Genomic DNA, 13987 nt, shown 5'->3' with positions numbered 1-13987 from the left:
CAGATGTTGATTTTAACATAAGCATTTCACAAAACAGCAACAAATACATTAAAAATCTACTGTAGCTCCTGTTTGGAATGAGCTACATAAACGCTGTCATTAGGAAGCTGCGGTTTCACAACAGATAGTTATGCTCTTGCTTTAGTGTGCTGTAGACTGAAGAATCTGCTATTCATTCTGTAGTTAATTTTGAACATAGGTGGCGGGTGCTGTTTAAAGAGATTAATTTTTACTGGTCCTGTATCTTTCATTGGCAGCTTTTAAGAATCCAAACACCTATATCTCTACTAAGACAGATGTTAGCTATTTGTTTTAAAGTATTGGTGCCTTATGCTAGACCTCAGGTTTTGGCATTTTGAAATGCCTTTTTCTTTGGCAAAGAATTGATGTCATTATGACAGGGTGAATTCCTTCTTCATTCTGGTTGAGCTAATCTTGGTGCTTCCTAACATTTAAAATCAACAATTATTAACATGATATTTGTATAGATAACTTCAGCTTCTCCCATTGCTATACTATATATTTTGGGTTATTGTCCAGAAAGTTTACAGTAAACGGGTGTTTAAGGTTTCATCACCTCACGTCCCTCCATATTGAAGTTAGTTCTACAAATTAATGCTTGTAGTCTTCTCTTGGGTATAACTAGGATTTATTTACTCTAAGGATGCTGCCAGCTGGATATTTTGTTTTTCTATGCTCCACTGTCAACTGCCCATAGTTCAGCAAATTAATTAATGGACACATATTGCTGGGCTTAATTTATGTTATTAAATTTCAAATTACTTTGTTTTCCTATCTATTTAAACAAATCTGTATCTGTATGTGTACTTATTATGTAACTGTATTCACATTTTCCTTGAGGGCTTGTCACAACACACTGAGCTTGCCAGAAATAAACTAAATTAATTGAATTGATTTGAATTTAAAGACAATTGTCAATCTTATGAGGCAATGATCCGTCTAGCATTCATCAGTACTCATCATATCACACACATCCAGAAGATGATATAGTAGATTAGGTGCCAGTGTTGCGACCTAGGTAGCTGCCAGGATGTTTTTCACAGTACTTCAGGTTGTGTATGGTATTTGCGATTACAAGGTCGTGTTCTAAACATTAAGTGAATAACATAACTCCACTGGAAATTAATTTGCCTACACATTCCTTGCTGATGTTGCCTGGCCAGAGCAGGTACTCTGGAGATAAAATTTAATATGTATTTTTTTTTAGCGCTGGGAATCGATTAAAAAAAATGTACTAATTAATGGCATCATTGTAAGTAATCAAATGCCATTAATCGCATCTAACATTAAATCATTACATCATAAAATAAGTACTTAAATTGTGAAGCAAATACACACTGAATTACAAATACAAGGTAGAATCAACACAAAGGAATTTCAAAAAAATGATGGCATAGCTTAAACTTAAACAATGACCTTAAACCTGAACTTTTAACAAAATATTACTTAAGCAAGTACAAACTGAATTATATGCACCTACAAAAATAACAACAAAATAAAAGTTTGTGTTAATTCTGAATTTGGCATAATATGTTAAACACAGACGTGTCAAAGTAAAACTAAATGGTTGAAATGACTGTAGATTGTGAGTGCACTGCTAAAGACTGATTTAATTCAAAGTATATGTTATGTTATGTTATATTATGTCTGCATTAGTTTTCCTTCCCTGTCCCTGTGACATTTGGGTGAGGTTAATAGAAAACTTCAGCTGGCTCCTGTGTTGATGTGCACAGGAATGGGCCTTGCAAAAGTTGGCTACTGCCTTGCAACCAATTCTTTTTAGTTAAGCTCTACCTCTTCAAAACAAGTTTAATATATTTGCATTCCAGTTAAGCCTAGTTCCTGCCAGAATTTATTTCTTTTCTCTATTAAATACGAAGATTTAGAAAACAGATCAATAAATGATGGGGGTGAGGCATGAAATAAAGTGAGAGTGACCATGTTCGTATGCATCTTATTCTGTACTCATACTGTTATTCTGATAAATTACTGGTTGCATTACTGATGGAGGAGCTTTGCTCTGTAAGAAGAATATCTAAGTAGGTGTTTTTAAATTTTTTCAAGCATTCAAATTTTGTTAGAACTGCACAAATAAAATCCTCAATTGTTTATCATCTTCAACAACTTGATTATGCTTAACACAAGTGTTTTTCAACGGCTGTACTATGGAAATAACAGTGTAGTGGGCTTGGGTCCTGACCTGAGATGGACACGCTCCTCAGGTGGTCGAGAACTGTCTGAGAAGGATGGGTCTACCTAGAGAAACTGACTTAAAAGCAGCTTTGCAATTAATATTTTGCAGACACAGCACTTAGCGTGCACTGTAGAGCCATGGGATATGTTGGGGGTCCAGCTGCCAGAGTGCATATGCGCCAGCAACTCTTGCAGAGCTGAGAGACAATGGGAATACAAATGTGCACAAAGTACTGTGTTTGCGAGCACTAATCTCCAAACTGATTTTTTGATGGCATCTCCAGCATCCATGTATGACAATTAATGATTTTGTAGTTGGTAGAATCATGGTGTGTGTTGGGATTTTTTTGGGTTACGAAAAGTGTGCCACCACAGAAAAACAGCTTGAAATCACTGCTCTACCTGCTGCCATCTCACTTAAAAACTAACACTGTGCATTCCTTGTGTGGTTATGTTGCGTTCTTTGCATAAATTAGTGACAATACTGCAAACTGATACTGAATACTGAGTAGGGATAATCATTACACTTCTATTTCATAGAATTCTGTCATTATATTAGGGCAGTCAGCATTGCAAGCTACCTAGCAGGCTGGCAGATTAAATACAGAGGTACTAGAGACATATTTTGGTTTTAGTGCCACTCAAAGATAACTTACTTTGCACTTCGATGGTATAACATTGATTCAATCTTCTTACAGAAACTTGAAATGAAAAAAAAGAGTGCAAATTTTTATCTTCGACTTTTCTCTAGCATTGCACCACGACTGCTATAAACCAATCCCGCCTTTTCTCCCACTCCTTTATATCTATGTCCAGTATGCATAAATCAAGAAAATGAACACCAGTACAAGGCGATCACCTCATTGTCTGCCCTGGATATGAAAGTATTTTTTAACATGTTAAACTGGCTACATTATTCTCAAAAATTAACACGTTAAAGTTCCCAGGCCTAATTTTTATGTATATCATTTTGTTCTAACAGCCATCTCTTGATGCACCTTGGACATATCCTTAGTGATGGAACCTAGGGTCATTGGGTGTTTTGGGTCTTTAACCATTATACACCCTCATCTAGGTGACCCGATCAAGGCTGATGAATACCTGGCCTGTGTCCGTAATGCTTTGTGTGCCAATGATCACCTCTCCTGATCCAAAACCATCTGGAAGGCTTTTTTGCAGCCACCATGATACTCTTGAAGACTCTCTCTTGATGTACTTAAAGGCTTTCTTCTTTGTGCATGCCTGTGATACCAAGGTACTTGAGGGTCCAGTATAAGGACTGACAGGCAAAGTCTATGCTGCTCACCTTGATTGGCCTACAATGAGCACACAAACTGTTTCTTCTACATTCATTGATCATATCCTTTACTTTGTCCTCTTCCTTTAGTTTGCCTCTTCCAATTGGTGCAAATTAGGGGCAGTCAGTTCCAGCATAACCAGGCCAGACCTCATGCCAATGTCTGGCCTGAGGATGGTTACTGTAATAGCACCTGGTAACCTAAGTGCCTCCTCTGGGTTGACCAGCACCAACCATCCTTGAGCTCTGGTGAGGATTACACTTAGCTTTATTGCTGCAATTGAAGCTTCTCTCTTCTCTTCTCAAACATGATGACCTTCTTTTATAGATGGATCAGTTTACTGTTGGAAACTCCAGTGCAAAACACATGTGCAATTGCCATGAGCTCTTTGCCATCGTGCCATCAGTTCTTCTCTTCTCCAGCTGTTTAGGATGTGCTCCAGAGTTTCCTCTTTCCTGCATAAAGGATAGGACGATGTTTCAGCCATGTCTCAGCAGGCGAGATAGGTTGGGTTGGGTAGAGAGTCAAGTACCGACTGGATCAGGAATCTTATTTGCTGGGGTTTGGATATCCACTGGTCTGCCCACGAAATCTTCAAATCCAATACCGGTTCCCATCTAGTACATGTGACCTATTACCATATCCCTACATTTCTGCTGGCACATAACTTTTCCTTGACCATGTAGTGACAATATTTACCATGAGCTTTATCATAGTGTTGTCATGGTCTGATACCAAGCCCTTCCCACCCTAGAGCTACTCTTTCCACAAGCAAACTATTTCACAACTGTTCTTCAGCTTGGTTCATCTCCCAGTCCTTACTGCGATTCCATCCTTCAAGATTTTGTTGTCATTGGTGTCATTGCCCTGGTCACAATGAACTCCTCTGTCTGGCTGTTGATCGGAAACTGCAATTTGTTTCTCTGCCAATATACAGTAATGCTGCTCAGGCTCTGAAATAGCCCTATCACCCTGTGAAGGAAAGGGCTGATCTTCTTCTCAAGGCCCTTGAGTTTAGTCAATAGAATCTCATAGACTAACAGTGGCCAGAGTTGTTGATTCCATGTTTCTATGTCCAAGTCTTGAATTTGCCTGCCAACCCAGATTTGTCTACTCTGGTCTACCATCTCTCAAGATTATAGGTGGTTGCTTGTCATGTAGTAGAATCTTTTAAGTAGCAATCAAAGACCTTGCCCAAACTCCTCACCATCCATTCTATGATAGGGGAAATCTAGATGCTATCAAGATGAAAATAGAACTTATCAGTTTCTTTCCCACTCCTCACAACCTAGTGTCTTGATTTCCTTAGTTGAACTTCATCTGGGCTGAAGTAGTAAGATTTTCCAGGCCAACAAGGATCCACTGACACCCAGGCACATATGTTATGACTGTCAGATTGTTCATAAGAGCCATGATGGGTGGATGAAGAATGCCAGAATAATAATGGGTTCTTGGGACTCAACGTGTGCCTATTTTCACTAGCATATTCATGGCCAGGGATATCTGAGATTGTGCATATTGTAATAATTCCCTTCTCAAACTGATTCCATGATGATGTAATTGTTCCAGAGGTAACTTTTAGACTGAAACTACTACAGTATACAGTACAGGTACTCCTCACTTTACGACCAAGTTCTGTTCTGACGACTACGTCGTTAAGCGAATTGGTTGATAAGCGAGGAGCTTGCGCCGGGAATATAGGATCGTTGTAAAATTATAACATTATGCAACAAAATTCAAATTTATTCATAAAAAAGGCACGCATATGTACATATTATCATTTGTTTATTTGGTTATCTGGAGCTGTAGAGGGTCCAGGTAAGGGAGATGACGACAATGAAACAGAAGTTGTACCTTCAAGGGCGGAGGTCCTGGATGTAACAGTCAAAAAAAAACTTGTAAGTGTGGTTTACTTTGTAATCTTCTTTTTTCTTGATAAATTTCTCTATAGCACTTTAAAAGTTCACTCATCCCACGTTCAACTTTATTAAAATGTTCAGTATTTGGATCCATAGCCTCAAGTTCCAACATAGCCGCATTAATTTTGGAGAACACACCAGCTAATCCATGTACCGTGAATTTCTTTTTCACTTCTTCAGTTCTTTCCTCTTCTTCCTCTTCCAAATGCTGCATCGCTTCTAACTTTATTAAATCCTCATTTGTTAGCTCTCTATCGGCATAATCCACTAATTCAGCAATGTCTTCCACTTCAACATCTAAATTAAGCGCATTGGCAAGGCCTGCAATTGCTTGAATTGCATCAGTTTGTTCAAGATTTGATTCGATATTGTTTGCAAAACTTTTAATGCATTTTTTCCATATGCCTTGCATACACTTATCTGTCACTTCATCCCAAACTGATTTAATGTTTTTAATGCAATCTAAAATACTGTACGATTTCCAAAAACAAGAAGGGTTACTACATCATTTTCTGTAACTGCTACAGCTTGGGAAAAAGTTGTGCGCAAATAAAACACTTTGAATGCAGCTATAGCGCCCTGATCCATTGGCTGCAGGACAGCAGTTGTGTTTTTAGGAAGATACACTACCTTTACACCTGGGTGTAGATCATCAAGATGCTGGGGGTGGCCTGGAGCATTATCAAGCAGGAGAATAATTTTAAAAGGAACTCCCATTTCCAAACAATAATGCTGGACTGAGGGTATGAAGCAGTTCAAAAACCAATCTTCAAATAAAGGTTGCGTCATCCATGCCTTTTTATTTGCATCATAGTAAACGGGCAGACTGTTTTTACTAATGTTCTTTAATGCACGTGGGCTTTCGGAGCAATAGACCAGGAGAAGCTTTAACTTGAACCCAGCGGCATTCCCTCCCAACAACAACGTGATCCTGTCTTTAAAAGCCTTGAAACTGGGCATTGCCTTAGCTTCTTTGTGCATATAGGACCTTTCAGGCATTTTTTTCCACCAAAGCCCGGTTTTATCTACATTAAATATCTGTTCTGGGCAGTAGCTGCCTTTTTTAACTATTCCATCCAATTCGTCAACAAATTTTTCTTCTGCTTCTACATCCGCGCTTGCCACCTCACCGCTGATTCTCCAATTATGCAGGTTGAATCTCTGCCTAAACCGTTGAAACCATCCATGGCTTGCTGTAAATGATTCTGTCGATTTTTCGCCTTCACGTGCCTTCAAAGTCTCAAAGATACTGCGTGCCTTAGCTTGAATTATTAAAAGGCTTATCGGCATATTATTTTGCATCTGGTTGTCAAACCAGATCGCCAATAATTTCTCCATCTAAGACCTTTTTGCTGCCTAGTTATTATGGCTTTAAATCCTGTAGATGATTTCGCCGCCTCTTTCCTTTAGATATTTTCTGTCTAACCCTATCAACCTTTATGTTAATATTTAGAATTCAGTCAGTCAGTCATCATCCAACCCGCTATATCCTAACACAGGGTCATGGGGGTCTGCTGGAGCCAATCCCAGCCAGCAAGGCAGGAACAAACCCCAGGCAGGGCACCAGACCACTTTAGGGCACACGCACATACACCCACCCACGGGACAATTTAGGATCACCAATGCACCTAACCTGCATGCCTTTGGACTATGGGAGGAAACCGGAGCACTTGGAGGAAACCCACGCAGACAAAGGGAGAAGATGCAAACTCCACACAGGGAGGACCCGGAAAGCAAATCCAGGTCTCCTTACTGTGAAGCAGCAGTGCTACCACTGCGCCACCATGCCGTCCCATATTTAGAATTTCTCTTATGAAAATAAAAATCAATCAAATGTTTTGCATCCCATTCTGTAGCAGGTCATCAGGTACTTGTTATAACAATACAGTTTAAATCTAACCAGTTTATTAAAATATTGTACTGTGCAAGCTCTTGGGCACATGTAAAAAATCTATAGAGTGAAGATGCTTACAAACATAATATAAACTAAAATAAGCAGTAAAAAACACCAAGGCGAATCAATATTTGATATGACCACTCTTTGTATTCAAAATTACATCAGTTCTCTTAAGGTCATGTCACATTAGACAACTTTTGCAGCAAAATCGCCTTCATTAACATAATTTTAGCAAATCGGAGGCAATCGGCTTAACATGTCATACCTATTAATGCTTGGTACAGCAAAGTCTTCATCAGGCAGCATAATATTGGCTATCTGAAAAAGGGATTCTAAAGACTGTGTTGGATGGATGGCATGCAATAGCTAAATTTGACATGTACACCAATTTTCAATTGTGTAAATTAATATGGTCAAGTGACGAGATCCAACTGCAGTCTGACATATAAAATACTGCATGTCTGATGTAAGTAGTAATGTAAAGTGAGATTGGCTTTAGTTACACTATCGTGCAGCTTTTATAAGAAAATTGGATTATTATTTGTTCAGTGCATCTTGAAGAACTTGCCACAGGTTTTGCTGTTGACTTTAGCTGTCTTGGTTACTTTAGTCCCTCTGGTAATCCCAGACAGCCTTGATGATACTGAGATAAGGGTTTCATTGAGGCCATACTTGCAGACCTCCTTATTGTCTTTTTTGCTGAAGATTATTCTTTTTGACCTTGGCTGTGTTTCATTTTCCTTCCTTATCCTGCTTCAGTATGAAGTGTGGCGTGATCAGATGATATGCCATTGATCATTAGCACTTATTTCTTATCTTTGTTTAATCAATGTAAACTTTAAAAAAATTCTCTTCAGCATTATATATGACCACAATGTAATCCTGTTTTGTGTTTTGGTCTGTTATTTGTTATTTTCTTTACCAAAAATTCAAAAATGTCTCTAACATTCATTTTTTTGAAGAGAGAGAGAGATAGAGATAGCATTGTTGTATGTTTTAGAAAGTGGTTAATACTATGGAGAAATTAATTTAAAATACTTCTTTTTCCTACCATACCCCTCCCCATCCCCCATTTCCAGGTGCCTCAGATATGACTGGCTGTATAAACCAAAGGAAGTTGCAACGCTCACTGTGATAGTGGAACTGCCTGCCTTTTACTGCTTGAGATTCACATGCTCAGACAGCAATCTGTCAATTGCTTTGAAGCACAGCTCTGACCACAAGGCTTTGCCGTGTGAACAACTACTATCAAAAAATGATTCTTAGGACTGCCAACTGGTGTATCTGCCTTCAGCTGGCACTTTTACGAGGCCTTGTGTCTGACCTTACTCCTCGACTGACTTTCTCCATTCGTAAGTACATTTTAATGTGTTTGGGAGAAGTTTGTAAAGTGTTAAAACATGTTCTGTAGCATTTAATGCTGGCTGGGGTTTATGAAAGTGTGTGAAATTAGAAAGAAAAAAAACTTTAAACAATGAAAGTGATGTGATGCTCACGTAAGGATTAATTATACAAGTAATTACATGAATATATAACTGAATTCAGGATAAACCAAAAAAATTTACTACTGATTCTGCTTTTTCCAGATGTTAGAATTAAATAATGCATTAATAAATGTCAGAATTTGCTAACAGAACTGTTAAGTGTCTTATCCACAAGGCATGTGAGTAAGTAGTGTGGCAATTCTTATTGCTTACTAGCATTGTTTAACTTTCACAACAGCTCTGAATTTGCACTTTTTCAAAAATCAACATAGAATTTATTTAACCTTAGCAATGAAGAGTTATGGAATAATAATCATGCAATGGAGACACAGAACGCTACTGTAGGTTACCAATTATGAAAATGCAAGTCAGATTGACACATGGCCAACCTCCATGCTACCTGAGCCGTCAGATGTCAACATTGTTGATAGATAGCACAAATGAGAGATCATAAGCTTAGTTTGTTTAGAATATTGATTGAGTCAGTTGTATTCTGTTCACCCATTATTTGATCTCATTTTTATGTAACCTCAGGTAAGGCCTACCTTCTTTTAGTACATTTTTCTTTTGCAACTTTTTTTTTTTATTTTCCTAATTATATTTTCTAGTACATGGTGAAAGCACAAAAAAAAATAGAATTTAGTGTTATAGTGGTTATTTTTTTATATAAACTGTAGCAGGTATAATAATTGTATGAAGTTATCAAAATATGTCTCTTTGCTGGAGAGTTGTCCAAAAATCTAATTTTAAAATTCAATAGTTGGCAGAATTTTATTAAATATGTACAGATCTGTATTCTCTGTGTGGAGCATTTGCATTTTCCCCATGTCTGTATGTGTTTTCTTGGGGTTCTCCAGTTTCCTCTCACAGTCCATAGACATGCAAGTTACATTAATTGACATGGCTAAATTGGCCCTAGTGTATATGTGTGTGTACCAGATGTAACCACCTAAATAATCAAATGGCGATTCAGATCTAATGTAATATTGTACTCCAATCTTCACCCTGTTAAATAAACGAGCCAGCCACCATGCCGCAACGTCAGAGGCTTCGCCTCAGGTACTGATGTCCAAAGTTCAATCCTCATAAGGGGAAACAAAAGTGCGTACACTTGAGGAGCCCCAATAAGGGCGAAACATGTGTCATGTACTCTTTAAATCATTTGGCAGATACTGTATCACATATCTATCAGCTGCTTCTCGCAACTGAGAAAAACACGGTGGATGTTTTGCCAACTGGCCGACCAATCACATGCCTGGTAGGTAACTACCTAAATAATCAGATTGTGCTTTAGAACTAGGAATGTAATTTAATATATCCAAATGAAAATGATTTTTATCGAAAGCCTTTATTGTCATTGTAAAATAATTACAATGAAATTACAAGAACCTAAAAATACAGTTAAAAAAATAAGGTAAAAGGACAATGGAACCCCAGTAGTCCATCCATCCATTATCCAACCCACTATATCCTAACTTCAGGGTCACTGGGGTCTGCCGGAGCCAATCCCAGCGCGCAAGGCAGAAAACAAACCCTGGGCAGGGCACCAGTCCACCGCAGGGCGCGCACACACACCGACATACTAAGCACAATTTAGAATTGCCGATGCACCTAACCTGCATGTCTTTGGACTGTGGGAGGAAACCCACGCACAGAACATGCAAACTCCACGCAGGGATGACCTGGGAAGCGAACCCAGGTCTCGTAACTGTGAGGCAGCAGCGCTACCCACTGCACCACTGTGCCGCCCCTAACCCCCCTAGTAATATGGTAAAATATTACCATTCCATTGGGGAGCAGCTGCACGAGAGAGTAGCAGCAGTATGTATATGTCTATTTTGCGACACTTAATTTGCTTATTTTGTTCAATGTATTTATGACCATTGGAAAGAAACTGTTTCTGAATCTATCAGTTTATACTTTTAAAGATCTTTAACACCGACTGGGAGTAACAGTTTGAAAAGGTGGTGACCAGGTTTTAAAGGATCCTTAGTGATGTTTGTGGCTCTGGTAGCGGGAGCAGGTAATATTTTCCAGGGAGGGCAGACAACAACGTGTGATTTTTTTGCGCTGCATTTATGACTCTCTGGAGGGTCTTCTTGTCTGATGTTGTGCATCTGACGTATCATACTGTGATACAGTATGCTAGGATATTCTCTGTGGTTGAACAATAAAAAGTCACCAATATTTTTTGCTCCAAGTTGTTTTTTCTCTGCATTCTCAGAAAGGGCAGTTAACCATTGCTGTGGTGTTCTCCAACCAGGAAAGGTTCTCCAAAATGTGGGTTTCCAAGAATTTGAATGTCTGCACCCTTTCCACATGGTCTCCATTGATGTAAAGAGGAACTGGTTCTGTGATATGCTTTCTGAAGTCTAGAATAAGTTCCTTGGTTTTTGTGGTGTTCAGTGTTAAGTTATACACTGAACAACATTTTGTCAGTCTCTCGCCTTCTAATATGAGCCCTATTAGAGTGGTGTTATGTGCAGATTTAATGGTAGTATTTGTGGGATGGATTGGGGTGCAGTTATATGTGTACAAAGAGTAAAGTAGTGAGCTCAACACACAGCCACAGGAGATCCTGTGCTGAGCAAAAGGGACGAAGAGAGATGAGGGTCGAGTTTAACATTTTGTGGGTGGTTTTTCAGAAACTCCTTTATCCAGGTGCAGGTAGAGAAGGAAAGGCCTAAGTTTGTCACCTTTTTTTCCAATATGTCAGGGATTATTGTATTAAATGCTGAACAGCAGTCTACGAAGAGCAGCCTTACATAGCTTTCTTTTTGGTCTACATGGCTCTGTGCAGTAAGTAGAGCGGTAGCAATGGCATCTTCTGTGGACCTGTTTGATCTGTAAGCAAACTGATGCTGGTCGAAAGTAGACGGGATGCAGATCTGAATATGCTGTAAGAAGCACTTCATTACTACTGGCATGAGTGCAACCGGTCTATAAAATTTTAAGCTCTTGGTAGCAATTTTTTTAGGGACAGGAATAATGATTGATGATTTTAGGCATGGTGGAATAGTGGCTGATGCCAGAGAAAGATTAAAAATCTTTGTGAAGACCCCTTAAAGCTGGTCAAAGCATGCTTTGAGCATCTTCCCAAATATTACATCTGTGCCAGTGGCGTTGCTTGGGTTCACTGTTCTGAGCACACATCTCACCTCCTGTTCTTGCAGAGTGAGAGTGTGGGTCCTGAAGGCTGGTGTGGTCAGTGTGGTCATGCTGGTCCTCCTTACCTCAAACCTGGTAAAGAAATAGTTCATTTCCTCAGCCAGAGAGGCATTGGAGCTGAGAGACTTGGGGTTACTGCCCTTGTAATTCATAATGTGTTGAACTCTTTGCCACACCCACCAAAGACAACAAAGTCTTTAATGTGTAGGCAGCAAAAACAATTAAAAAAGACATCGACCTATTATTTGGAAAATGCTGTGTATTGAAGATGAGTTGAAAGTGCTACATGCAAATTAATCATTAATTATAATTACAAGGTAATGCTGGCATACATGAAACGCACTTTGGAAGAGATTTTAAAAATGTTGCATTGACTGAGCATTCTTACCTCACTAGGTAATGTATTGAAGCAGTTTGAAAGTCAAATAAAATAGCATGAACACAGAGCATTTCAATATAGACCATGGAACATTATGCTCAAAATCATTAATGCATAATAATATTACATTACAGTTTTGGTTAGCAATTTAAAAAGACAGCAATTCTAGAAGCTGTGTAAGCAAATATAAACAATTGCATCTCATAGGGTATGTTCTCAATGGCTCCACATTGTTGTAGAAACTTAATGCAACAACAAGACAAAATCTACCTTTGAAATAGGTCAATTCTAGGAAATAGAACAGAAGAAAAATAAAGTTATTCCTTCAGTTTATCGTTATTTATCATTCTACACCATATCATTAGTATCTCTCTATATTTCAAATTTACTGAGTTTGTTTGAACTAAAATAAGACAGCTCCTACAAAGTACTAAAGAAGCCTGAGAAAGATTTACCTCTGAAGCCCCCATTCAACTGGAGCTAATATGTTTTGTTAGTTACTGTTGCTACTGCCACAGTACTTCAGACCTTTTTCTGATTGAATGAATTTATTGGATGACATGATCACCCGGATATTATAGAAACTCTCAATATTTTTATCATTGTTATATCTTTGTATGTAATTATTGCAGGATGAAGTACAGTCTTAACAGCTGTCTTTTAGAGCCATCTACTGCTACATCATTTGCCATGATCCACCCATCCATTTAACACTGCTATGTCACATGAAAAAGTAGCCCATGTTATACTTTAAGTAAAACAAAAGATCTGTGCAGAAATTTAACCTGGAAATACTTTTGTGTAGTAATCACTACATTCATTTTGACACTTATAGTTTGCATATACATTAGTCAATACCCATCCTTCCATCCATCTTCCAAATGTGCTTTATCCTGTACCGGGCTCTGAAAGCTGGAGCCTATCCTAGCAAGGATGGAGTGCAAGTCAGGAATAACACATGGACAAACCACCAGTCCACCCAGATTGAACATATAGGCACAAACACACACACACAAACGGCCTATTTAGCATATTGCCAATCCACCTAACCTGCTTGTGTTTGGACTTTAAGAGGAAATTGGCGCACCCAGAGGAATCCCACATAGACACGGAGAACATGCAGACTCCTTAGTCAATACTCATGTTTGTTAAAAAATGTAGACTCATACAGGTTTATGCGTTAAATATTTTTCATTTCATTTATGGAGCAAGGCTTTTATTTAGACTTTCTTCTCTTCTGACAAAAATATCCCAATTATGTGATATATTATTGTAAGACATTTAACAAAGATCTATATTTTTGTCATAGTTTCTTGCACTCACATTAATGTCTTGTTCGTCTACCCATTGTCTATTTTTAAATTTTGTTACCTTGGTCATGGTTTCCTTTTTATTTGTTCTATTTAATAATGAGCAGAAACAAGATTAGTATACTCAAGAGCAGCTCACTCAATTGTACTTGTTTGCTTAAATACATTTAGATAAATTCACGTAACCTTTTTACTGATGTGTGTGTAAATTGCAATGTGAAAATTCAATATTTTTGGCAAATCATCAACGTATGATTCCATTTAATCATTTAATCAGCCATGATCAGTTACATAAAGTCATTTCCATTTGACTGGAGG

General features: G+C 38.3%; 1 protein-coding gene across 2 annotated transcripts in view; it reads left to right on the top strand.

Moving 5' to 3' along the window:
- Nucleotides 1-13987, top strand: part of LOC120527719 (semaphorin-4A-like) — a 129151-nt gene that overhangs the window by 51295 nt on the left and 63869 nt on the right. For both annotated transcript variants that reach the window (XM_039751477.1, XM_039751470.1), the window contains exon 2: nt 8408-8680. In XM_039751477.1, coding sequence (XP_039607411.1) covers nt 8584-8680 — 97 coding nt within the window. In that variant the 5' untranslated portion in view covers nt 8408-8583. The remainder of the gene's footprint in view (nt 1-8407; nt 8681-13987) is intronic.

Source organism: Polypterus senegalus, chromosome 1 (assembly GCF_016835505.1).
Source record: "Polypterus senegalus isolate Bchr_013 chromosome 1, ASM1683550v1, whole genome shotgun sequence".
NCBI lineage: Eukaryota > Metazoa > Chordata > Cladistia > Polypteriformes > Polypteridae > Polypterus > Polypterus senegalus.
This window is presented reverse-complemented; position numbering and strand designations above follow the sequence as displayed.